Raw genomic sequence first — 24,948 nt, forward strand, 5'->3', positions numbered from 1 at the left:
GTGGTACAGTATAGATTCTTTTATTATTGTCTCATAAATATATATACCGAATTATTATTTAGTGCTGTCCATCCACAGGTGCCACCTTGTTATGTTTTTTAAACCATCGTCGAAGTTTGGCTGCATGATAGGGTCGACTGATATGTTGCATCAGGGGTGACGAGAATAGACTGCTGGATGTTGGTAAAGGAGATGACCCTGAATTCGCCACGGGCGGTGTTCGTCCATCCTGATCTTCTTGTCGCTGCTGTTGTTGTATCATCCTTGGATAAGGGTGTCCTTGTTGCTGATGTTGCTGTTGTGGCAGCGGTTGCGGTTGAGAATGGTGATTATTGTTGTGCTGTTGTTGGCAGGTGTTGTTACTTTGACAATGGTGATTATGATAACGGTTATGGTGCTGGTGAGGACGAAGCGGTGCACTAGTGTCGTCTATCATGCGTGGTGGAACCCATGCGTCAGCTTTACATAGTGTTGCACTCTCTTGTGGTAGAGAATAATGCGTGGTCGGATGCACGTCGTTTAAACAAGTCGAAGAGGTCTTTAACAATGGATGTTGAGCCAATGTCGTAGATCCTGCATTGCTTGAACCTGCATGACTTGATGCTATCCCGGCAGTTTTGTTGCTCAGTAACGTAGCTGACGATCCATGATAATGACTATGGCGTTGAATGGGTGAAGATGACATCAAGCTGCTATATCGACGAGTAGCAGTAGCGGAAGCCGAAGAATTATAACTGTTGTTGTTATTAGAGTTATTGCGCATTGAATGCAAAAGCTGACGCATGGCATAGTGTCCAATTGTTCGAACGTAGGATTGTGCATCGGGATCCATGGCAGGCAGGCACCGCATAAGCGTGCACCAGTGGGTATATGCAGCTTGCAATGGATCTTCGTTAGCGTAATTTATAAAGTTGCTAGTGTTGCTACGATTTGACAGTATGCCGTTGCTCGTAGTAGATGTAACGGTGTACGGGGAAAACCAAGGTATTCCAGGTGCTGCCTCAACGGTAATCGTTTCTTCGTTTAACGACTCCGGTGGTGTTGGGCTACATGAGCAGCAGCAATGATTGTTATTATTATGACTGTTATGGGCTAACGACGATGACGAGGAAGACTGCAGATGCTCGTTTTGTTGGATTAATTTTTCGTATGCTTGCGTTACATCAGCAGCTAAAGGATTGATAATAATGCGTTTGCTATTGTCTGTCGGTGCTCGCTGGTGTTGTTGTCGTTGTTGTTGTCCCACGCTGTTACTGCTGCTGCTGCTGCTGGTTGGTAATTTCTTTTCAGACTTGATAGTTTCAAGTTTCGCCAATTGGGTAGTAAGTCGGCCGATCAAGTCGGTCAACTCGTGTACCGAAGCAGTATCTCCATTATTACTTTTGGTGTTCTTGCTATTGTTCTTTTTCTTGTGAACATCGGTCGCTGTCGTCTTCAGCTGTGGTTCGGGAAAGGCAAAAGATGAAAGCATGTTGAGTGAGTGATATAATTATAAAAGAAGGAGAGAAAGATAGTGGGAAAGTGTGTGGCTAGGTAGAATGTGATTGAATCAATGAAAACAGTGGGACAGGGATTGAGGCGAGGGACGACGGAGGTAGATGCTGGAGGAGGGAAGAGAGGGGGGAAAAGAAGCAAAATAAAAACGAGACAGGAACAAGAAATAAAGAGAGAGAGAGAGACAAGAAAATTAAAAAGACATTCCATAGACTTTATAATATGGATTTCAATAGCACCAGTCGAGGATGCAATGGTGTGAGGGAACTTCGCTTTAAAGAGTGCTTGTACTACGTCTTTATTGGTATATAGTGCTGTAAGAAGTACTCATGATTGCAATGCATTTCATTTTTTGGTATTCACTCTACGTTTCTTGTTGGGGCCTTGCACGTTTTCATTGATCGCCTGCAATGGCTTTCTCAACGTTTGTTCACCGTGATGACGACTGCTGCCTTGCTGTCGCGAAGAAGAAGAAGAATAAGGCGGGTGGTCTTGACTGCTTGTTGTTCCAAGAGTTGGATTGTTTGATGAGCGACGGCAAGTGTCTCTTTTTGTTTTTGTGCCTGTATTCTGATCTGAAATCTGTTTGCCGGTGCTGCCACTGGTATGAGCCTTTTTACTGCTGTTGTTGCTGCTGCTAGTGACTGTAGCAGTATTATGATTATCAGCTGCGCGGACCGATACTTTTGTCCGCTTAAGCATTCTTGGCGTATCATCAACACGCGTGGGTGGTGAATGTTGTTGTAGTAATTGATGTGACTCTTCGGTGTCAAACCTTGCTGAAATGACAGAGGAGGACTGCATCACAATATCCTCGTCATCATCGGTATCATACTTGATATGTCCCTGATCATCCTTTTTCAGGGTAAACATGCGTTGCTGCTGCTCGGGCTCAAAAGCAGATGATGACGGTATCAAATCCATCTCTTGTTTGACCATTGTGCTACTTGGAGCAACATAACTCTGTTGTTGCTCCTCTTGTTGTTGTTGCCCATGACTGGTGCCAACCAGCTCTGTGTTCTGGTGAATTTGCTCCACATAATCGTACAATTGATCACGTTCGGCTCGTAGTTTTTCCAGCTTTTGTTTGTTCCATTCTTTCTCCTCCTTCCAATGTGCCTGTGATATGTATGTATGTAGGAGTGTGTCGTCATTCCATCATATAAAATATCGAGAAGCCAAGGGTTTAGTTACTAAGCAAACGATTTGATTGCTGTCCTCCTGCTGACAGTGGTGCAAAACTATCGTATGATGGGTGACACACCCTCACATACCTCAGTTGTCGCTAATTTCTCTATGTACTTTGGTATTTCCCGATCAAATAATGAGACCTTTGCCTAACACATACAAATACAAACCCAATTCACTTTGGTATCAGACATTCATACGTATTGTAGGTGGCTTTAAAATATTACTCGTAGGGAGGTTATATAGTACTTCAAGTAAATAAACAAACCTTAAGCGCATTCATTTCGCTGCTGAGTGTACGCGATTTCTCATCATACTCTTGTAACTAAGACAGCAGTAATTTGTTGTTAAGTTGGATGTGTATCATCGATGCTGTTCAGGGTAGCAGTCGATTTTACCTTTTTCTGCATTTGTTGCTTTTCCAGGGACCATTCTTTGTATTTTTCGGCAGCTTCTTTAGATGCTCTGTCCAACTGTATCTAAAGCACCATATGCGTATAGCCGAATTCCCACTTTGCGAGTCAGTCAAGTTATTCTTTTTATGCGAATAAAAAGAGTTAAAAGTCAGGCATGACGAGAAAAAAAAAGCTCACCCTGAGTTTCCGATTGTCGTTCTGATATTGCCGGTCCGCTTTCTCGTGCTTTTGGATCGTTTCAGTAAGAACTTTGTTCATCTCGTTGCATAGTTGTTGAGCGTCATCTTGGCCTTCAGGAAGATCATAGCAAGCACTTTCTCGGCTATGCGGTGGTTGGATCGTTGGTTCGTAACAATAAGAATTGTCACCGAATTGTACTATTTTCGGAGCATTCTTTGCTTCCTGCTGATTGTCGTCATCTGCCAAGGAAGCCTAGATACAAAAATTGCTCATCAACACCGTTCATCCTATACTAACTAAAAACCAAAAAAATATATCTGACAACAATAACCTATACTACGTATTATAGTTACATTAAAACCCAAAACACCCACCTTATGGTTCTTGTAGTTCGGCTCTGCTTTGGCTATTGGTCTCCTTGTAGTCGACTCGTAACCCAGCACAGAATTCACTGTATGTCGCTGTTTCACTATAGCAGTAGGTAGCAGTAAAATACATAAATTACACGCATGTGACGAGCCTTCTATTATCTTATATTCGTGCTGTGTCAATTATCATCTGGCATTACCTAGCTCAACTCGCAATAGTCGTAGCTCTTCTTGCTGTAATACCGCTTCGTACGCTGCCTTGGATGCAATGTATTTGCTCCGTGCTGTATCCAGCAGGGTGTCTGGAGAAGGAGTCGGAGGGTGATGATGTTTACGCTGAGCAGGAGGAGGGATTGCGACAGAAGGCCGCGGAGCCACTAAGTATTCATCATCTTTTTCAGCCGCGGATGTGTCATGAGGGATGGTGCTGTTTGTTACAGTATGCAGGTCGCTGATCTAAGGAAGTTATAACGAGGGTCAAGACGGTCAATGCATGTGAGCTCGGGAATATAACTTTAAGAAGTTCAATAACAAGAGGTGAGAGAGAAGTAGAAGAACTTACCTGATCAAAATGTAGGTAGACTTTGGGCACATCTCCTGCATCCACCTTCTTTTCTTTTGTTTTCTCCTTATCTTTGTTGCCTTGGTCTTTTGCTTTTTCCTGTTGATCTTCTTGCTCAGGACTGTGAAGACGATGGAGGAGTAGCTTTTGTTGTAGTGTGGAGCACTCGAACATCAGTTTTTCTATTCGTTGCTTATGTAGCTTCGTTTGCTCCGTGATGCGGCTCAGCTCCTCTTCTTGTAACTTTAGATTCTCCTTGCACTTGCTATGCTCCCTCTACAGCGACATAGGGTCATGCTTTAACTAAGATCATTTGCTCATCTTGTGGAACTTTCCTTTTCTTTTTCTGGGTGGATGGACCTACTCCGTCTTCTTCCAGCATCAAGTGCTTTCATGATTACCTTCTCTGTTTCATTTTGTCGAATGGCATCAATTAAGCATGTACGGTAATATTCAACTCGAACATCAGGTTTGTTGTGAGCTACACAGCATTGGATCGTCTGGAGAAACTGAGCAAACCGCAAAGCATGCAGCGTTTCTTCCATATTGTGATACAGCGATTCCTATATAAAACATCCACCAACGCATACACATACATTACATGCATCGTTAATGGATATACTTTGCCTTGTCACAGTATAGTTAAGCAGTCTGTTAGGATAGCTTACATACGTTCAGGTGCATAACAACTACCGTTCTTCCCAAACCAACCAGATACTCTGTGAGAAGCTTTGTAAGGACACAAGAATTAAGGTCAAGCGAAAAGGGTTTGGAGAATTCGTTCGTGTTGACGGCCTGAACAAGGACCTCTAAAAGTTTTGATGATATATGTACGTTAATGAGCTATGAGTGTATGTGTGAATATGTATGTGTAAATGGTAAGGAGAGAAAAGAGAGAGAAAAGAAGAAGGTAGCATCGTCAGCTGTTGCCGTTGCTGCTGCTGCTGCTGCACATGAAAATGATAAAAAGGCAACAACGCTTAAACAAACAAACAAGTGGTTGTGATACGTAGGATTTCTTACTTCGTAATTGGGTAAATGAATAGTAAATACTGCAGGCCGGTGTCATGATCACGGGTTTCTGAAACTCTGGCTGTAAAAGATCGGCAATCACCAAATTTCCAAGGAATTTGACATCGTCGGTCAAGCGTAGCTGGATGATAAACGGTACGCTTGAGCCTAATTTCACCTTGTCCCAGATTCGGTTCGCATGTGGTATGCGTTTCATAAAGGGTTCTAACCCCTTTTCCAGCAACTCGGCATCTTTTATACACAGAACAAAAGAGTAGTTAGCAAATAACACCAGCTTCTCGTCTTCTTTAGACGAAAACGGAAAGCTTTTCTTACTGTCAATGCGTTTTCCCACTCGCAGATCATAACAGCAGTTGTCTACCACGCCTATGTACCTGTTAATTTTAACTCGTTGGTTAGTATTTAAAGAATCTATAACTGAGTTCTATGTATTAGATGCATAGCGAAAAAAAAAAGCAGAAGATTACGTGTAGTCAAGTTCGATCATTGTTTGTCCTTCTTTACGACGCTTGATATTAAGCTTGTCCAACTCGACATCCAGCAATGTGATGACTTGAAAAACAGTGTCTTTACTAAAGCGTGCAAATATTCAGTTGTTTATCAGTCACGGAAAAGATGATAACTAGGCGAGTCTCATCATAAACGGCTATTTTACAATATGACAGAGGCACCAAGTGCATGCCAGAAGTATACAGTTCTAAATTTTGTTACCATAACTTTTTTGACTCGGCGTCTCTGGTGAATAAAAAAGAGAATTGAGCGATTATGATTTTGATCATTTGTATATTTATAACAAGTGAAAGAGATGTGGTTATTACCCAACAGAGAGCATTATATGTGCTGCATTGAAACCTTGTCCAAAATAGATGATTAAATCTCGTGTTTATACGCGTCTCGTAGAGTAAGAAAAGCAAAGCGGGTATCATTATCGGGGAAAGGTGTGGGAGAGAAAGGTAGCATCCGCGCCCGTAGTAGTATTAGTTCTCATGATGGTGGTGGAAGTATAGTGATACGTGAGCTATATCCGTCGTATATACCAGTCAATGCGAGCTGCACAATCTGTTGTGCTTCCGCAGAAGATGCGATTATTCCGTGCTTACGGCTTGACAGGCACTTGCTAAACTTGAACTTTTCACTGAATACAGAAATGATGATAACGTAACCGCGTGAGCTTTCTTTTTAAAGTGATACATGACGTATCAACGACTAGGTATTTTTCTTTCTTACCCTGGAATGAACCCGGCCGGATTTGTTCCAGCTAAAAATTAAAAGTTTGTCGGTAGTGAGTATGTCAGTGCATTGTTGGTGTAAAGGAGTCGAGAATGAACATTGCGACGGGAAGAGGGATCGCGCGAATCTTGTTACCTTCAACGTCATTGACGATCATGTAGTGGCTGTCGTCATTGTCGACGAGATCCAACTTGGGCACCTGGTAAGGCAAATTGACATTTTTGACAGAACGGTGAAGCCAGGTAATAACGTTTAGTGGCGATACATGCATTTTTCTTGGGTAATAAGTGTATAAAGGAATAAAGAGGAACTTAATAGTAAGGTGATGGGCTTCAAACAAAAAATTGCTGTAGCAGGCAGTAAATTGTTGCCAGTTGGCTTTGCTCACTTCACGATGGGCAGACAAAAGAGTGTAGCATACCACTACTATACAGATACTACTGCTTCCGCTTCATATTACAAATGATATGGCAGAAATGCAAATGAAAAGCATATACAACATGACGGGTCTCGTTGTTTTGTTGTTGTGTTACGCGAAAGAAAATGCGTCTTGTAAAGCAGCCTCAAAAACCACTACTGCTGTATCTTATTACATTAAATGTGAAGGAGGATATGATATAGAATGGCTTCGGCGTAAACAGCAAACCTTGCCATCAATAATAAATGTAACTTTGTATATTAACCTGTTTATTTTGTTTTGATGAAAAAAGGAGAGGGGGCGAGGATGGTTGATGTTGTTATGGATGTCTACGATTAAGATGGCGTAAAAACATGACAAAGGATGTTTACAGCATACACATATGATGAAGAAGATGAAAGGGGGGATGGGGGAAGCAAAGAGAGGTTCTGACATGGTAATGTAGCTGTACACACATAGCAGGGCTAGAACAAAACTTCAATTATGATCGCGGGATTAAATGGCCGAGCCGAGATATATGAGCAGCAGAAGAGGAAGCCAAGAAGAGAGGAAAAACACAGACAGAACATGTTTTATAGGAGAACGGGCATAATTTCTATTTTATGAAAGAAGCAGATGGACGCATGTCCGTGGATATTTGCGTGTCAAGATGAGCTGATGCTGTGCGTGGGTGGGTGGGTGGATGGGTCCCTTTTTTACAATAACAGTGAGTTGATTGCTACCCTTTAAAAATAGAAATCGAACTTGGGAAATTGTGCATACCTGTGTGAACGCACGATCCACATACCACCACTGTCATATGTACAGATAGTGTGTGAAACGATGGATGCACTTTGTAGCATAATTAAGTTCATTCGTTGCACACTGGCACCGCTATATAGTGATGCTTGCTGCTTGGATGAGACACTTTTTTTTCTCACGTAACAAAAAAGCAAGCTAATGAAGAAGAAGATAGCATGGACCTGGCGTGTTTGTTTGTGTATCTACCAGTGTCTATTCTATATAATTTGGTGGGACACACGCGGAAGTAGAAAGTGACGCATGGGTTGCTTCAGGGGCTGAATAAAAACAAAAGTTATGAGAAATTTCCGGTTGTGTGGAAGGCATATCGTACGAGAGGAACCCATCACCAGCAAGAAGATGAGCAGGATACACGGTTGTTGGGTGGTGTCACTATCGTTTGCCGATCCTCTTTGCTTCATATGCAACGCCTGCTGTAGACAACCTCAACCTACTCCTTATATAAGAAGGACATGATCTTCTTCTTTTTTTTTGTCAACGCAAATCTTCTTTTTTTCAGGTATCAGCAGTAACACCATCGACAACATGCTTTCAAAGTCAAACTTCACCACTCGTTTATTTTCCACTACTGGTGCAGCACCGAATACCGTCGAGCCAGCAAGCTGCAACTGCTCCTGCAGCTGTCACAATACCAACAATGACAACATGAAGAAAGCAACAAGAAACACAAAGAATTCTTTGACGCCACCCCGACGATGGCTCGAGCGTATCTGTGGTCGCCCATCACTTTCTTCAACTTCATCGCCCTCATCATCAACGTCCTCTTCGCATACTTTGTCACCTTCCACTGAAGAACGGAAACAATCTTTACTGCGCGACTATCAACAGCTGCACGCGACTGTTCAAGAAGAGGTAATTGGTGTCTACTGGGCCGATCTTCAGTTTACAGCCAAATACTAATTCAAAATGTCGATAATTTCATAGCTAGCGTATGCTATTGAGTCACAAGGCAGCATATACTATGAAGGCGATCTGATCACTGCAAAACGTGCCCTGGCGGCCTACATTGATTGCTACGAAGAGCTGGTACAGCTTACGCGAGGCCCAGAACTCTTATCACTGCATATTGAATGGGAAGCGTCTCGCAAGGACTTATACGAAAAACTCAAAAAATTGCCAGTGCCATGAATTGGACCAACGAAGCTGTGCTTCCTCCTCTCCCTTCTTGTATATAGTACTATATACGTAAACAGGCAAGATGCTGGTAGTCTTGTCTATATGATTTTTGATTGATTCCCCTCACCGTCATATCATACAGTGTTTATTGCTATCGAGTATTATCCCTACAACTACACAATTTATCATTATCATCATCGTTCATATCATTCTGCCCATTCATTTTTTTCACATATTTTCTCCATGGCTATACCATCATACTGTAATATCCACACTCATTCGTTTGTTTTCTTTTGGATATATACATAATTCTATTTAATTAAAATGAACGCCTTTTTATATGCACGTCTCATTCCTTTTTTAAATTCTATATTGATGTTGATATATTGTTATTGCTGCTGCTAGTAGTATCGTTATGGTTGTGTCTTTGGTCTTTTTCGACTAATGGGATCAAGATAAATAAGCACTTGTTGAATTTCAGGGAACTGTTTTTTGACGGCAGACTGAACCGCTTCTTCAAGCCGGTGTGCTTTCGCCATGGATAAGGATGGATCGACTTGGACGATCAAATCGACATGCTGAAACGGCCCCTGGTTTCTCCCCCGTATGGAGTGGAAATCAATCAAATCACTTTCCTTATCCTAATTCAGCGTTTTAATAAACAAAAAGGATTTTGCCATTTATAACAAGCATGTCCGTTTATAAAGGCAGAATTGGTTTGGAACTCCCACTCCTGCTTTATCCTGTGACTGACCTTGACCTGATTCACCACTTTGGTTATAGCATCAACATTATCCTTGTCAATGCCTTTATCCATCAACTCTTTCAGTGAAGATGAAAGAATATCACTGCCTTGTATCAGTACAATGCCTGAAACTAGAATCCCTCCCAACGGATCAAGTACAGGAATGCCGGCGTAACTGCCTAGAATAGCAACCAGCGCCACGGCACTGGAATAAGCGTCCGATCGATGATGCCTATCGTAACGACACAAAAAATTGTCAAACACAACTTTTCCTTCTCTTGCTGATTAAGCCAGCTTTTTCTATTGTGGTCTGCCTTTACAACACATACCATGCATTAGCGATCAACACTTCGCTTCTTTCCGAGTTTCCGACCTTGATAGCTGCAAAATATACAACATCATATGTGCTCAATAAACAATCGATCATACAGCACCTATTGGGCGAAACCACACAGATGTTGATCAGGTACACATTTCAATGACACTTACTCGCTCTATAAAGCCATTCCTTTGCAATGACACTTATTCCTGCAAACCACGCAGCGTTTGGGTCCAAGATATCGCCACCATGATGATGACCGTGACCAACCTTGGCTGTGGTAGCTGCTGTGGTGGCTGCAGCATCTGTCGTAGCAGCCGCAGCATCATGTAGCAAACCAGGCGAAGCGTTGATAATGGACATTAACAGTTCGAATGAATGAAAGCCGATACCGACACCCCCAGCAATCAGAAACGAGGCCACAGTAACGGATCCCATTGTCTCGTACTTGCCTATAATTTGCGTGTATACACGTTAGCTCCTCCTTCCCGACAATAGGAAAACCGACATACCGTAACCATAAGGGTAAATAGCATCTGGGGGTTTTCGCGACATTTTAAATGTATAAAGTGTAACGAAATCGCTCAACAAGTCTTACAAGTAAATCAATATAGCATGTCAGTGTATCCATATACGCTACATGGGCTTCTATCAAGGATGGAAAAAGTAGTTATGATGCTTACCACTTCCACAATGCACCGCATCGGCAAGTAATGAAGCCGAATTCATAACCCTATCATGCAAGACCTTATCAGATCTTTTTGTCCTTGCTTGCCCGCAACTCCCCGCACACGCATTATGCTTTTTCTTTCTGTCTTTGCTCCCTTTCTTACCATCCTGCAATACCCTTAGACACAGTAAGCCCAACATTGGCCAACAATCCTATCAATGTGATCCGCATGCCTCGTTTGCCTATTGAAACATGGCTCTCATGTCAATTAAGGCTTGTGTGTGTAGACAAGGTGCAACAAACAACAACAATAGTAAACCGCGCATGTTATATATATATATAATTTTCAAACTATCTACTTGCTTGATTTTTGTAAGGTAGTTATCAAGTCGGCGTGTACATGGTGATCACTCCCGTCGCCAAGGTGGTGATGGTGATGGCTGCCATGGAAACGCACTTGTGTTGAAGCAGCAGGCATTGGGCTCCGAAGGGCATTGCAACTAATCGGTAAGTTCTTTGTAATGGACCATGTCGGTGTGTAAATGACTCTGTGTGGTGGATAGAAACTACTGTGCAAGCAAGCGCTTGTCACTTTACTACTTTGGCCGAGATTCCGTAGTCGTAACATAAACTTTGATTTTAATAAAGAAGGGTACTTAAAAAAAGAAAGGAAAGTGCACGTCGGGGGATCCGGATCGATAACCGCAGACAAGGCATGAATTAATTTATCGAATGTTGTCGGCGCAGCTTTAATGGATCCACCTATTATACCAGTGAAGTAGATTAACCAGGTTTATAACCCATCTGTGTTGACTTGACTTGAGTCCTAGTCCTCAGCTTCCCACTGTTTAACACAGCAAATGCTTATTGTTTGTAAAAAAGTACGCATACTATAAAATTATCAATGATGGTGACTGATCAGCTATGAATAAACTCTATTATCTCTTTCTGTTTCCCTTGTTAACTGTCCCTATGATCAGAAACGGCTCTTGCTCTAAAATTCAACAACAGTTTTCCGTTTTTTCAAAGTTGTGAACGCTGTCCCCTGCCCATGCAGTCTTTGAGCTTCTATCGCTTATTTAACCAAAAGCTGCTACAGACGTACCTCGCAAAACACGAGCAAGTATGTCGACAATGGTCCCGTTTTTGGCGTGTATGTATCACCATGTCATTGCTGAGCACCCTGGAGTATAACCCATCTAAAGATGGCTTTAAGCTTGATTTAAAGCATACAGCAGCTCGCTCTATGTATTCTCAACGTGCCATGACAATATGCTTCTAGTAGCTTTGACGACCTGATTGTTCTTATAGCTGATGGTTTAGTATGACGACGTTGGTAGATCATCCATCCCCGACAAATTTTGCATCGCCTTTTTTTTTCTTCTTCAAGGTCGAAAAGAAACATCACTTGGTGTATTCATTTTTGCTTATCACTCAGCTATACAGAAGGACAGAAGGAAACGAAAACAAAGACATGATGCTATTGACGGACTGCATTGACAAAATTATTGAATGCTGGCGGGATCCGGAGGTTTACAATGCAGCCATAAAGATCTACGCATTGCTCCCACCACTCTTTGCTCCCATTCTCTTTTGGATCGACGCGCCCTATGGTAAAAAATAAAAGACAGCCGTCGTAATGGCTATAGCAGCATAAGAATAACCACAAGATCGAAAGAAGCACTAACAAAGGGATATTATCATAAAAGGTCGATTTGCAGGAAAATTGCTGTTTGACTGGAGTTTTGGCGGCAAATATGCGTGGTGCATTATGGAAGGCGTGTCACCTGTCATGTACACCTTGTCGATGCTGTTAGTGACACCTACCACCACGCCACACGAATGGCAGCCGAGCCAAGTACTACTCTACGGAATGTGGATGACTCACTATATAAACCGTGCATTTATCCACCCTTACCGTGCTCCCTCCATGGCACCCATCCACTCATTTGCTTTTCTTTCAGCCATATTCATCAACGTACTCAACGGTTACACGAACGGTGTTTGGAACGCTGGCCATGCGTTTCCATTGTCCTCCACACACGTCGCTCTAGGTTTTGGATTGTGGATCACCGGTTTCGCCATCAATATCTATCACGATAACATTCTGTTCAACCTGCGACGCGTCAAGAATGCTAACCAGCGGTACTTTATCCCGCGTGGCGGATTGTTCGAATATGTCAGTTGCCCCAATTATTTGGGCGAGACTATCGAGTGGGCTGGACTTGCGATTATCACGGGAGGAAGCTATCCAGCATTAGCATTTCTCGCCACTACCGTGGGTAATCTCTTCCCACGCGCCAACCGTGCCCATGCATGGTATAAAGACCAATTCAAAACAGAATACCCGTCTTCAAGAAAAGCCATTATCCCTTATATTCTTTAGTAGAATGTAAAATGCAGTAGTGTGTGTGTATGTGTTGATGTAGGAAATAAAACCCCCTTCTCCAGGAGGGTTAGCTAATGCCATGACTATTATCTATGGTCGTTTTGACTTGCTGCTGCTGCTGATCGATGACGATGTTGATTTAACGTTACTTCCTGCTTTTGCTGGTGCTTCTGCTGCCGTTTGCTGTTTGTGGATTTTGTAATAGTGGTTCCACATATCCTTGATACTTCGACGATTACCCATCTTGGTTCTGACCTTGTTCATGTCGTGATCGTACTTATTGCACAGTTTATATACTATGTGTTCCTCCTCCTCAGACCAAGCTGATCGATCCGTGTCTGGCGACAGTTTGTATCGATAATGTTGAGAAATGTTGCGTGCGGTACGCTGGCTTCCAATAGCCTCTCTGACCTTTGCAAAGTTTTCGCCGTATTCGCTAACTGCCTTGATGATTGCCTGATCCTCTGCTTCTGTATATCGTCCTATACATACCAAAACAGATCATGCATAAACGTCCTTTAAATATAAGAGACACGTACTCTTTCCCTGTTTTTATCTCCCCACTTTACCTTTCTTCAATCCTCCTGCTTGTTGCCAGCGCCATCGTTCCAGACACTGTCGCTTTGTACGTGTACGCATAGCGTCTGCAACAATATCCCAATTTTCTGTGCCGTACATACTGACAAAGTGCTGTAGCCGGCCAATTTCTTCATCCGTCCAACGACCGCGTCGAATCTTGGGATCGACAGAGTATTTGTACGTGAGACGTAGAATGGGCACCGGACGCATTCGTGGCATTTGCAATCGTACGTTATCCCAGTTGATATCCTCAATTTGATTTTTTCCTTTCGTCAATTCGCGTAAACGATCGAGTTCTTCCTGGGACCAGGGACCATGATATTCCACAGTATCGGTCAAGTATTTGTATTTATTGAATGCGACCGATACGGGACGATTCAACTGGTGAGCAATGCGAGTCCATCTGGGACCCATGGCTTTCACCAGTCGGATAAGCGTGTCCGATTCTTCTTTGGTCCAAACGCGACGAGTACGAGCAACCTGTGCGGTCACGACTGAAGTTTTAGCAGTTTGATCCTTGCATCGGACAGCAGTTTGGTAAAATGTGCGGCGTAAAAGAGACGCAAATTGAAAGGGTTGTGTGGCGCGAAACGTTGATTGCAAATAGTTCATTTAATAGAGCAAGCACTGTCGTTAGTGATAGAATAAAAAAACACGCGCCAAAAAAAAAGGTGAGCGGAGAGTTCACGAGGGGAGGAGGAGCGGAGAGCTGGGGGAATACCAAGGTGTTGTTGTATTGTTTACCACATGATTGTCAAGAAGGTTGTGTGTGGCATTTGACTTTGTGGTGCATGCATGTTTCCTATTTTTTTCGCTCTTTCTTTTCTCTCTCTCCACCCTCTCTTTTCTTTTATAGCTTCTCTTGTTTTTCATGGTGGCCTTGCTGATACAAGACAATAAGCCTGGCGCAGCTACCAAAGGTACCGTATTCATGAAAATACCTTCAACCCCAACAAGGAAACAACAATAGGAAGCCGATACTGAAGCGCACGTCGTCCGTTCTTATCTTTGACATGCCTGTATACAGCAATAACATTCGCAGAAGCAGGTAGGGCAACATGTACGGCAACAGCCGCGGCGACGACGATGGCTGCCACGGTGACGATGACACCGCTGGCTACGACAGAAGCAATATCATCGCCTTTTCTTCGGCTGCCAGACGAGCTACAGGTCAGAATTTTTGGGCAGCTTCCAGCGCAAGAACTTTTAAAAGCGACCGCGGTATGCACAATACAATGAGAAGCGCACAGTTGTACATAAATCAGATCAGTAGAATAAGGCTGATGTGATGATGATATATACAAGGTGTGTCATAAATGGAAACGACTAGCGTTTGATGGGACTCTGTGGACCAGGATTGATGTCTCGCCGTTCTACAGCGCGATACCGTCTGAACAATTGCTTCGATTGGGCGTTGCGGCTGGCAAATTTCTGAGAGTAGCCAATTTCAGGTTTGTTGTTATTCTATCTAGATGGTTTGTGTGTGTGTGTGTGTGTGTGTAAGGCAGCAAGTGCAAACAGGCACTAATATGGGTGAATTCATTATACTCTTTTTGCCCAACCCTCGAAAAAAAAAAATCAACAACACAACTCAAACATAGAGGCTGTGTTCAGCTGACTGGACACGGGTTACGAACGTTAGCAGACCATTGTCCCAACGTCCAGGTGCTGCACCTCAAGGATTGCCGCGGGATATCAACACACAGCATAGCATGTTTTCTGTCCAGTGCAACAGAGCTGCGGGTGCTGGATCTTTCAGGACTAGACACAGTCAAGGATTCGACGCTGATAGTTGTCGGACAACGGCTCAGTCGACTCGAAAAGCTCAACATTGGATGGTGTCGGAACCTGACCGGTCAGGGCGTTCAAGCAGTGGCACGAGGCTGTCCTGAGCTTACCTGCTTAAAGCTGAATGGATGTCCACAGCTGAACGAGGCCACCATGTCCATTCTGGGAAAACATTTGACACGTCTCAGTCACCTCTGTCTGGCTTCATGCACCGGATTAAGCGACAATGCCCTACTGGCTTTCTTGCAACACCAAGTACCCCTGTCTCACCTCAACCTATCCAGCTGTGCACGATTGTCGGATGCCTCGCTTCGTCATATTGCGGTCCAATGCTCACGGCTCACGCACCTCGAATTGGCCGGCTGCGTCCTGCTTACAGATCAGGGCTTTTGCTACCTTGCACCACGGTTGCGCACGTTCATGCATCTTGACCTCGAGGATTTACAGCAGATCACAGGCATCACAGTCAAGTCGATTGCAAACCATCAGCCGAACTTGCGCCGGTTGTGCTTATCCAACTGTACGCAAATTGCCGACGATGCTATTACTCATCTTGTGCTACACGGCGTTTGCCATCAGTTGCAACATTTAGAGCTGGATAATTGTATTGTTACTGACGATATATTGGATACGATCGCCATGTTTCTAACGCAGCCGCCACAGGCACATCAACAGCAAGCATCATCACCTTCTTCATCCTCGTCATCTTCGGCTGCTATCACTACTACGTCACCATTAATAGCAGCACCTCTGTCAGCTGACTCAACGTTCAGCTTTTTCTCATCCTCACCACCTGCCTTTGCTACTGCGACTCCTGCATCGCCCACTGCCGATGATAATGCCGGAGACGATCGGCAACAACGCCGTTGTCGAGATAAACTAGCACCTCGAAAACTCAGCGTTGAGGTTTTGGATTGTTCCAACATTACCGAAAGTGGAGTTCGTTCAGCGTTAGCAAAGGCAAGCCCGATGCTTACTATCAAAAGTTTTTATTCGTGGAGGGATGAAGATGCAGGCCAACAGGAGGAAGAAGAGGACGAGGAGGACGATGTCCTGTCATTGAACTTACGAGATCAGCCCCGGTTGCGACGCAATACTGCAGCCGCGCGCAGACGATACAACACCATTGGCCGTCAACGCCGCCGTCCAGATATAGCTGCTGGTGCTGCGGGACAGCCTCATGCTGCAAACTGTATTATTCTTTAAAAGAAGCAACTCTTATATCAACAGTCTATACACTACAATTACACATACCCCCTTGTCTCCTTTTGCCAACCCCACGGAAGCACTAATATTAACTATTTTCTTACTATATGCTCCCTCTTCTTCTTCGCCAACATGTGTATGTAAACACACCCCGCACACCCCACATAACACCACCTGCATACTACCCTCCCCCTCTTTTGTTCCTTCTCTGCTCCTTGGGTGGCTGCACACTTGTTCATACACAGGGCTGCTCTTATCATATATACTTTTTTCTTCACGGTTTTGTGCGCATATATACAACAAGAGACTCAACCTCATCTATACGGGAAAAACAGGCAGAACCACATCGCAGTCAAAAGGCGTAAAAGAAAACTGAAGAAACATTCTCTCTTCTTTCCGTAAAAGAAAAAGGAAAACAACAAAGTGAAAGATCAAGTACAGAATGAAGGGATACAATGTGGTGGTGGTGGTGAGAGGCATAATTGGTTGTATGTAGTAGGAATGAAGGGAGGCTTCTTTGTTCTTGTTGCTGCTGTTTCTCCGTTTTCCTCAACTCGTCTAATCTCATCAATAACACTATGTGAGCTGCGTAGTTTGAAGTTGTGGTAACTGCATATAAGACGGGGTTACTGTGTCATTGTTGTTGGTTAAAGAAGTATAGAGGGTTAAAAAGAAGACGAAAGATAAGAGAGAAGGAAAAAGCCCCTTCTGTTGTGAACGATCATGCGCGTTTTTGCTGTTTATATGTGTGTTGTTATTGTTGTTGCTGCTGTTGTTGCTGTGGTCTGTGTAGTATATGTCTGTGTCGTCTGACAGAGAGAAAGTGAGAGAGAGAGAGAAAGAGTTTTGTTGAGAGGGTAGTAGTTGTGGGTAAGTTTATTATTGACAGCAAGTTCCAGACGAGGCGCTACTCTTTGCCGGCGTCGCTGGATCAAGTCTGACTTCTTCTCTTTGACGCGTCTGCTGCGCTTGTTGCGTATCAATCAATCGCTTCTTAATGTCCCTGGAAAATAAAAACGAGTTCCATACTCAGCTTCTCTCAATCCTGTAGTAATTGTAGCCACTCCTTCATCGCCACCACTATGATTACAAGAAAAAAAACAATCCCAGAACCAGGGTTGTCTCTGGAACTTTACCTTGCGAGATCAAAGAAAGCTCCTTCAACGCCAATGTTTGCCTTTGCGCTAGTCTCCATGAATCGGATGCCCAGTTCATTGGCCAAGGCCTGACCTTGCTCGGTCGTAATCACCTAGAATTACATTCCCACCCCATGTGAATATACTAGAAATCGACTCCAAGAATAAAAAAGACAAGGACAAGGGGTACGTCTGAGCTGTCGGAAGAAGGGGAAGGAAGGAGGGGGGTAGGTGGGATTTGCTCAGGGTTGACAAGAAGAATGCAAAGATACACAAAATAAAATAAAGGCAACGTTACCCGCTTTTCTTCCATATCACACTTATTGCCAATCAGGATCTTGTTGACACCTTCGCTTGCGTGTTGTTCAATATTCGAGAACCAGTTTCTCACGTCTATTATACATTGTGGAAAATGCGGGGGGTCAGCTTCGACAATAGCGGGTTTTCCAAAGATGGGAGCAAGGGACTAGTGGGTGGGTGGGTGAGGGGAAAACCCGTCCTTTATCTCTTTTTTTGCCAAGGAAAGAGAGGGGGGAGTGGAAAGTGGAACGCACAACAGTGCTGGTGGTAATGAAGGAGGGGAGGGAAGGTCAAGGAAAAGGTCAAGAGTAAACGTAGACTTACTTCCAAACGATCTTTCGTCCGTGACATCGTACACTAAAAGAATACCCATGGCACCACGATAATACGCTTTTTATAGACCACCACCCGCCAAAGCCCAACCGAACAGCATGGTTACGAAAAAATAGTAGATGGCGAGTTAGTTAATTACATAGTTCGGGCATATACACCTGAAATGTGACCATAACAAAGTGGTCCTGTTGCTCACCGGTCGTGATGGTACGGAAACGTTCTTGACCAGCAGTATCCCAGATTTGCAACTTGATGCGCTTGCCGTCCAATTCAATAGTACGAATCTTGAAATCAATGCCAATGGTCGTGATGAAAGATGGTGTGAACGAGTCGTCGGAAAAGCGAAGCAGCAAGCAGCTTTTACCCACACCTAGAATTATACATTACATTTATGTATAACAAAGGACGCGGACGAGGTGCCATATAAATGAGTATTCTGAGTAATTGATAATGGGGGGAAACCATTCACTTGTATGATAAAAGTAAATCCGCCCTTTTTTATCTTATAGAGTTTAAAGACATGCTAGTTACCCGAGTCGCCAATCAACAAAAGTTTGATTAAATAGTCATACGAAGCGCTTTTTGCAGTAGCCATAGTAAGTGTGTAAAGTAGTAAGTGTGAGCTCAAAAGAAGAAAAGCCAAGTTGAGCTACAGCTTCCGCTAGCCAAGCTAAAACGCATCCCGCCTCGCCCGCTCCGCACACCGGGCGGCAGTGATGTCATCGGAGGTCGTTTCTTCGATTATGCCGCTACGCTTTTGTGGGCATTCGCTGAGCCAGACTGGTAAATCCCAGGTTTGTATTATTCGGGTATCATATTTAATTAAGACATTGGGTTGCTATTTACTAAAAACTCTATGTTGACATATACATACTACTATTAAATCCACATATTCAATGTGTGCCAGTAGTATTATTATTACTGTTCAGCTCACGGGTGCTTGTCCACCGGGCTCGACCTTGCTTTGTCCACACGACCAGACCAAGACCGAGAAATATGAGGCCAGCGCAAGCACTGAGAAGTGGGCCATTACCCATCACGCGCTGGAGGTCAGAAGCAACGAGCGCACCGACACCACCCATGCAGAAACGGATCAGATTATTACATGCTAAGTGAATGAATCATATAATAGAGGCATTTTTTTTAGCTCTTGGTTTGTAATAACAAAAGTAGGATAAAGTCCATTCTATTATCCCTTTTTACCTGCAGCAGAAGCGCTGAATCTGGGATAGCACTCGACAAGGTAAACAGTGAGAATGATGGATGGAATAATTAAGCTTGCGAATGCTATGCAAAAACATGATCATATGTTAGTAAACAAGGTTAAGAGGTTGCCGATTTTTCAAAAGTAGAAGCGTGATGATCTTGTTACCAAAAAACAGAGCGACGAGCCCGACAGCGAAATGCACGTTCATGCCTGTGCACCATCCATAAACTACAATACTAACTACAAGGACAGCAACAGAAGCGCCAAAGAGTGGATAATGCAACCGTCTTTCCGGGTATGCTTTGCGTCCTTTCGCAACATCGGATGCATAAAGTTTATCGGAAATCGAACCGGCTATTCCGCTGCCGGCAATGCCACCCAATGCACCTGGCAAATAACAAAGACCGACAATACCAGCACTGAAACCATACTGATTGGTATAAATCCAGGTCATGTTTGTGTTGATTATATAAAATGTCAAGTACCTATAAAATAGGATGCACCAAGCGCCTGTTGTTAGCTACATATGCTTGCGTTCGAGTCAACCCTAAGCAGATGAAGAAGAAGAGCGCCTTACAAGAATCCAGAAAATACAGCGGGCAAAATGACATTTCCGTGTCGAGCTAGTTTAATTGCTGATATGGGATTGACGTGGTGTCTTTTTTTCTTTACAATCGCAGTGGTATTTACAGCCCCATTCGACTTTGCTGGCTGTTCTTCAATTGATTTCTTTTCGGTTGTCAACGTTGTCATGGTTGCTGTCGTCGTTGGTAAATCAAATATCTCGGGTCGTCGGAGTGACTCGGGTAACGCAAACACCATGACAATCCAAATGCAAAAGGCATAAATAGCGACCAATGCAAAGGTACTTCGCCAGCCAAGTCCTTCTGTAAGATAGCCGCCAATGACAGGTCTAATGGTATGTGCATTAGAAGCAATAAAAGGACCATAATGTATACAATGCACCTTTTCAATAGAAAAACTTACGCGATAGCAGGAACGACAAGTGGTGCTGAAACAAACCAGGAATACGCTTTACCGCGCTCACCTGGTCCATATATATCTGACAGAATACCCGTGCCGACAGTTAGGATCTGGTAACCAAAAAAGAGTTGAGCATGCTTTGTGAGCTTATTCGAAACATAAACGGTAATTCTTGGTGATGATTGAAGTTCGACTTACCGAGCAGCTTCCAACAGCACTCATGATTCGAAACACAATGAGCATGGCAATATTTATTGAGAGAGCACAGCAAACGTTGCCTATCACTGCAATAAGTATAGAGATTAGGTAGACGCGACGACGCCCTAATAACAGAAAAGGTGAGATTTAACATATTCTATGTATCTTGTAGAGGGAAATATCTCTATAATAACTGCTTACCGTAGACATCGCTATAAGAGGCCCAAATAATAGGCTACAGTTTTGTTGTTAGGATCGAGTATATTTCTCCTTCAAACTTTCTATATCTGTAATATACATATAAGGTATGTATGGAGTGGGGAAACTTACAACCGAGGCGTTAAAGAAAACAAAGATGGAAGCTACAGAATTGTGCAACAAATTAGGTCAAAAAATATTATTTTTTTTTGCGCCACGATTTCTGTAGTCGTTGATGGGTGTGCAGAGTAGGTAGTAAAACGAGTTATGTATTACGTACTAGTAGCTGCGTTGATAGCTGTTTCTGTGGTTTCGAGGTCTTCTCGCATAGCTGGAAGCGCTGGAAACTGTTAAACGTCAGCTATCACAATAAAAAGCGCCACTGTATAGCATGATGACCGTGGCAGTTATCTCTTGCACTTACCGATATAGTTGTCGATAAGGGTGTCCTGGATATCCATTTATCATTGTATAATTAGAAAGCATGTTTTCAATATGTACTACTACAATTCACAATGACATTTGAATGTCGTGTAGTATAAGTGAAAAAAAAATATCAATCACAAAGAATTGTATTACTTACACAATTGCAGCAAACATCATTTGTATCATAATTAGTCGCTTTTTGGATGCAGGAAAATGGCGTGGATCGATTGTTTCATCTCTTGCAACTAGATCTCTCAATCTCTTCCATCGTGTTGCTGTTTGTGTCGACCCATTCTTATTGTCTTTAACAACTTCATCTTCTTTTTCGAGTTGGATATTCTTCTCATTCTCCTTATTACAGGTAGTAATCGACCAAATATCATTGATGCTATTATGGCCGTCGTCGGAAGGCGATTGCTGATCCATCATTGTTATGCGTTCATGACTGTGGTGGTAGTGGTTCTCGCCATTTTCATCTCTATCCACTACTACTTGCTGTTGTTGTTGTTGAGTCACATTGATCTCTTGATGATGGACTGTTGCGTCATCAATATCATCGACATGTTTTTGTTCAATGTTCTGATGCACCTTCTCCACCATTGCTGAGATATTATAGGATGTGCGTGCCGCTGTAACAAATCAACGGGAAAAAGAAACACAACAAATGAGTTGAGATTGCAAGTGAAGTAAGATATAGAGAGCAAAAAAAAAAAAGGGGAAAAAGATATCCCCTTGGTTGTTGCCTTTTTTTGAATAAACGAACCAACAAAAGAACGAAACTTGATCTCGACCATTCCTACACAGATAAATTATGTGTGCCAAGAGTGTTTCGACGTGGGAATCAGGATTGGTGAGCAATTCTGTCTACTAGTAACGGTACATAAAAAAATATGTAACAGCGACGCCAAAAGGATAAATAGTACTAGCTTCTATAAAGACGTATTTACCAGAATGAACGTAATGCGTATCAACAAGAAAGGGATCATGCTTCGTATTAGCTGCCAAAAAAAATGGTTACTACATCCCCCTTATTTCGTTTATTAAGGATTGACGCGATAATTAGTTTTAAACGTGGTATTAGAACCAGCACGGATCGGGTTTCATTCATCGGTGGGACAAAAAGTTGCCCAATACGTGTACGACGTGACTCCTTCCCCGCAACTTCTTATTTTTCGATGAATTCTAGGCAAAGATCCAAAGAAAAGAAGTCTCTCAACTCCGTCTCCTCCGTCTGTCCAAGAGCTGTGGGCATTGGATGATTGATATATCTCAAATATACATTGCGACAAGTCAGGTGGAAAGAAATGGGTTACTGAAAAGCGTTATTACAAATCAGGATGTGATCGATCGTGGTGAAACCACCGAACGAACGAAAAATCCGCGCTGATGTATATATACCTTATACGCTCAAGACCGATCATTCGGTATTTTGCCCGTGGTCATGCACAATTATAATAGCTCGACGATCAACTAGACGCCTCAGTATATGCGCGACTACAGTAATACAGGTACACAGCCTTTGACACAAGTGTAGGGACCCTGTTTTTGAAGAGATATTGCTACATTGGCGAAAGAACGAACTGTCAAGTTAACAACGAAACCATTCTATTTCAAAGTAGCTGAAGCATTTAGAAAACAGACATGATAGTACTCATGAGATCTACATGCGTACGAAATCTTAGTCATATTATTTCTTATGCCACAATTAAAATACTATATACCTACTACAAAAGTAAAGCAACTGTATGAGATTCCTCTTTAACCAATTTCAGTAGCTAGACCAGAGTAATGTATCTGTTAATCTCATTATAAGTAACTCATGATTTTACTTGCCATACGGCTGCTTAATACATTCCATAAAGTACGGAAAACTGCTGTCATCCAACTTCCTTCTAATAAAGGTAATAGCAATGCAAATAACAGTGGTAGCTCATCTGATTTCGTCAAGTAGACTGCAGATCATGTTCTCTCTGTCTCGAAGTCAAGTATAATAGATATGTAATTAGGTGGAGTTATGCTATCTACTGCCAAGTGGTCGTATCTTATAATTACTGCAGTACTCGCTGGCATAACCTAAACAACCTAGTTTGGTTTTGCCTCTATAAAAAATTAACTTACTATATATCTGCGTCCTACTCATCATTATGATCGCTGACGCAACAAGTATGTCAAGAATTGCACGCTATCTACGTAGTAGATCGTTGTGATAGTTCATGTATTACGACTGCAGCAGCCCTAAGTACGAATGCATCGCCATATATCTAGTAAGCAACGTATCTTTAGGATTACCGTGGTCAGCTTTTAATAAATGGAGTGTCTCTTCTAGTACACATCAATAGTAACGCAATTAGAAAAAAGAGTAAATTTCTCCTTCATCAAACCAGCACCGTAAAAAAGATGATAACGCAGTATGTAAATAAGTGTGTCCTTATCAAACATCATTAAGCAGTAGCATACATTGCAGAAAAGTCAAGCAAAAACATTTGGATTCAAGGTTCCCAAATAAGGTACTATATCCGCGTTCAATCTCAGCAAGACGAAGGCTGAACCTTTGGGCACACGCCGCCACACCAAAGAACCTCCTCTCCATCCATCCATTAGGGGTAAGCCATCCAACCATCCATGGGAAAAGCATCCAAAGGATGCATGGGGAACGAGATAGAGTGGATTTTTAGAGTAGGGTTGAATCCATAACGAGATTCAAAAGGTTGATCGCGATGAGCGAAATGAGGGAAACTGGGAAATGAGTCCAAAATGACATTCTCGAGGCGGAAACTAATTCCCCAATTTTATTCGAATTCTCCCATTCATATTTGTTTTTTCTCTCTCTTTTCTTCTTCTTTTTTTTCCATTAGCAAATATGGTCTCACCTGCTGTTAAGCACACGATCGTTAAGAAGCGCACTGCCAAGTTCAAGCGCCATCAATCCGACCGTTTCGCTCGCGTTGGCGTAAGTGGAAATTGGAATCAACCAAAAAAAAAAAACGGAGTGCACCTGCCCAGTTATTAGGAAGAAAAAATAAAACAGAAATTAGAAATGACTGAATCGAGCCAATTTTTATCTCTATTATAATCATTTAGGAATCGTGGAGAAAGCCCAAGGGTATCGATGGCCCCGTACGTCGTCGCTTCAAGGGTCAGATCCCCATGCCCAAGATTGGTTATGGTTCGGCCAAGAAGACCCGCCACATGTTGCCCAACGGTTTCTTAAAGTTCACCGTCAGCAACGTCAAGGAGCTCGAGCTTTTGTTGATGCACAACCGCACCTACGCCGCCGAGGTCGCCCACAACGTCTCTTCCAAGAAGCGTGTCGAGATCCTCGAACGTGCTGCTCAGCTCAACGTCAAGGTCGTCAACGCTGGTGCTCGTCTCCGATCCCAGGAGTAAATTATTTTTATTATTCGCTTTTTTTTCTTTGAATAATAATAAAAAAAGGTGGATGATGCTACTCTACAAAGAACAATTTATCAAACGATCAGTCAAATAACGAACGAATCGGGATAAGTGTATGCTAAGGAACGTGGATAAAATGCAAATCTTATGTATATGCTGTCGTGGATTGTTTGTTCTTTCGACATTTTTCTTTTTTATGTAAACAGTAACAGGATTTCTGCAAAACAAAAGAAAGAAAAGAAATGTTGGGGGGGGGGTATGTAGTCGATTGG

The 24,948-nt window shown here is 42.9% G+C and overlaps 11 protein-coding genes across 11 annotated transcripts; 4 read left to right on the top strand and 7 right to left on the bottom strand.

The window, feature by feature from the left end:
- Positions 1-30: 30 nt before the first annotated feature.
- BDB00DRAFT_814111 (uncharacterized protein) lies at positions 31-1,305 on the bottom strand. The gene has a single exon (XM_053122819.1). The coding sequence runs from the start codon at positions 848-850 to the stop codon at positions 59-61; it is 792 nt and encodes a 263-aa protein (XP_052981578.1). The 5' UTR covers positions 851-1,305; the 3' UTR covers positions 31-58.
- A 108-nt stretch (positions 1,306-1,413) lies between these two features.
- On the bottom strand, positions 1,414-2,790 carry BDB00DRAFT_814112 (uncharacterized protein). Its single transcript, XM_053122820.1, has one exon. It carries the CDS (start codon positions 2,431-2,433, stop codon positions 1,840-1,842), a length of 594 nt encoding a protein of 197 aa, XP_052981579.1. The 5' UTR covers positions 2,434-2,790; the 3' UTR covers positions 1,414-1,839.
- BDB00DRAFT_814129 (uncharacterized protein) lies at positions 2,593-5,198 on the bottom strand. Its single transcript, XM_053122821.1, has 9 exons — positions 4,881-5,198; positions 4,610-4,771; positions 4,209-4,484; positions 3,847-4,102; positions 3,653-3,747; positions 3,276-3,530; positions 2,951-3,161; positions 2,769-2,831; positions 2,593-2,613 (listed from the first exon to the last, which is right to left on the bottom strand). The coding sequence occupies exons 1-7, from the start codon at positions 4,890-4,892 to the stop codon at positions 3,030-3,032; spliced, it is 1,188 nt and encodes a 395-aa protein (XP_052981580.1). The 5' UTR covers positions 4,893-5,198; the 3' UTR covers positions 2,593-2,613; positions 2,769-2,831; positions 2,951-3,029.
- A 2,977-nt stretch (positions 5,199-8,175) lies between these two features.
- On the top strand, positions 8,176-9,134 carry BDB00DRAFT_242508 (uncharacterized protein). Its single transcript, XM_053116628.1, has 2 exons — positions 8,176-8,541; positions 8,614-9,134. The coding sequence occupies exons 1-2, from the start codon at positions 8,215-8,217 to the stop codon at positions 8,815-8,817; spliced, it is 531 nt and encodes a 176-aa protein (XP_052981581.1). The 5' UTR covers positions 8,176-8,214; the 3' UTR covers positions 8,818-9,134.
- Positions 9,135-9,218: 84 nt separating this feature from the next.
- Positions 9,219-10,770, bottom strand: BDB00DRAFT_870468 (cation efflux protein; the record flags this gene model as incomplete). Its single annotated transcript, XM_053126704.1, has 7 exons — positions 9,219-9,446; positions 9,560-9,782; positions 9,880-9,931; positions 10,040-10,321; positions 10,382-10,462; positions 10,553-10,602; positions 10,703-10,770. 7 exons carry the CDS (start codon positions 10,768-10,770, stop codon positions 9,219-9,221), a joined length of 984 nt encoding a protein of 327 aa, XP_052981582.1.
- Positions 10,771-12,016: 1,246 nt separating this feature from the next.
- Positions 12,017-12,925, top strand: BDB00DRAFT_760328 (3-oxo-5-alpha-steroid 4-dehydrogenase-domain-containing protein; the record flags this gene model as incomplete). Its single annotated transcript, XM_053119205.1, has 2 exons — positions 12,017-12,152; positions 12,249-12,925. The coding sequence occupies 2 exons, from the start codon at positions 12,017-12,019 to the stop codon at positions 12,923-12,925; spliced, it is 813 nt and encodes a 270-aa protein (XP_052981583.1).
- A 93-nt stretch (positions 12,926-13,018) lies between these two features.
- On the bottom strand, positions 13,019-14,119 carry BDB00DRAFT_760324 (uncharacterized protein; the record flags this gene model as incomplete). The annotated part of the gene is made up of 2 exons (XM_053119204.1): positions 13,019-13,410; positions 13,498-14,119. The coding sequence occupies 2 exons, from the start codon at positions 14,117-14,119 to the stop codon at positions 13,019-13,021; spliced, it is 1,014 nt and encodes a 337-aa protein (XP_052981584.1).
- Positions 14,120-14,177: 58 nt separating this feature from the next.
- Positions 14,178-16,300, top strand: BDB00DRAFT_972999 (uncharacterized protein; the record flags this gene model as incomplete). Its single annotated transcript, XM_053129876.1, has 5 exons — positions 14,178-14,427; positions 14,535-14,728; positions 14,813-14,958; positions 15,109-16,023; positions 16,195-16,300. Coding segments are annotated over exons 1-5 (1,410 nt in total), but the record flags the coding sequence as incomplete, so codon positions are not given.
- A 955-nt stretch (positions 16,301-17,255) lies between these two features.
- On the bottom strand, positions 17,256-18,902 carry BDB00DRAFT_814154 (rab family GTPase). The gene is made up of 6 exons (XM_053122822.1): positions 18,802-18,902; positions 18,467-18,640; positions 18,262-18,327; positions 17,936-18,030; positions 17,638-17,750; positions 17,256-17,504 (listed from the first exon to the last, which is right to left on the bottom strand). Exons 1-6 carry the CDS (start codon positions 18,863-18,865, stop codon positions 17,381-17,383), a joined length of 636 nt encoding a protein of 211 aa, XP_052981586.1. The 5' UTR covers positions 18,866-18,902; the 3' UTR covers positions 17,256-17,380.
- A 261-nt stretch (positions 18,903-19,163) lies between these two features.
- On the bottom strand, positions 19,164-21,883 carry BDB00DRAFT_786403 (major facilitator superfamily domain-containing protein; the record flags this gene model as incomplete). Its single annotated transcript, XM_053120608.1, has 11 exons — positions 19,164-19,378; positions 19,474-19,557; positions 19,643-19,907; positions 20,150-20,390; positions 20,465-20,571; positions 20,660-20,784; positions 20,861-20,894; positions 20,990-21,021; positions 21,138-21,204; positions 21,282-21,306; positions 21,441-21,883. The coding sequence occupies 11 exons, from the start codon at positions 21,881-21,883 to the stop codon at positions 19,164-19,166; spliced, it is 1,638 nt and encodes a 545-aa protein (XP_052981587.1).
- A 2,260-nt stretch (positions 21,884-24,143) lies between these two features.
- BDB00DRAFT_870473 (50S ribosomal protein L32) lies at positions 24,144-24,670 on the top strand (the record flags this gene model as incomplete). Its single annotated transcript, XM_053126705.1, has 2 exons — positions 24,144-24,233; positions 24,365-24,670. 2 exons carry the CDS (start codon positions 24,144-24,146, stop codon positions 24,668-24,670), a joined length of 396 nt encoding a protein of 131 aa, XP_052981588.1.
- Positions 24,671-24,948: the final 278 nt, after the last annotated feature.

The sequence above is a fragment of the Zychaea mexicana genome (genome assembly GCF_025766255.1).
Source record: "Zychaea mexicana strain RSA 1403 chromosome Unknown BDB00scaffold_21, whole genome shotgun sequence".
Classification (NCBI taxonomy): Eukaryota; Fungi; Mucoromycota; class Mucoromycetes; order Mucorales; family Lichtheimiaceae; genus Zychaea; species Zychaea mexicana.

Coding starts and splice junctions, on each gene's coding strand:
- BDB00DRAFT_814154 (XM_053122822.1), bottom strand. CDS start 18,865: ATGGCTACTGCAAAAAGCGCTTCGTATGACTATTTAATCAAACTTTTG. Junction 18,328..18,466: donor TTTCCGTACCATCACGACCG/GTGAGCAACAGG, acceptor GTCTATAAAAAG/CGTATTATCGTGGTGCCATG. Junction 18,031..18,261: donor GGACGAAAGATCGTTTGGAA/GTAAGTCTACGT, acceptor AATGTATAATAG/ACGTGAGAAACTGGTTCTCG.
- BDB00DRAFT_242508 (XM_053116628.1), top strand. CDS start 8,215: ATGCTTTCAAAGTCAAACTTCACCACTCGTTTATTTTCCACTACTGGT. Junction 8,542..8,613: donor ACGCGACTGTTCAAGAAGAG/GTAATTGGTGTC, acceptor ATAATTTCATAG/CTAGCGTATGCTATTGAGTC.
- BDB00DRAFT_814111 (XM_053122819.1), bottom strand. CDS start 850: ATGCGGTGCCTGCCTGCCATGGATCCCGATGCACAATCCTACGTTCGA.
- BDB00DRAFT_814112 (XM_053122820.1), bottom strand. CDS start 2,433: ATGGTCAAACAAGAGATGGATTTGATACCGTCATCATCTGCTTTTGAG.
- BDB00DRAFT_814129 (XM_053122821.1), bottom strand. Junction 4,485..4,609: donor GACAAAATGAAACAGAGAAG/GTAATCATGAAA, acceptor ATGTCGCTGTAG/AGGGAGCATAGCAAGTGCAA. Junction 3,748..3,846: donor ACTATTGCGAGTTGAGCTAG/GTAATGCCAGAT, acceptor CTACTGCTATAG/TGAAACAGCGACATACAGTG.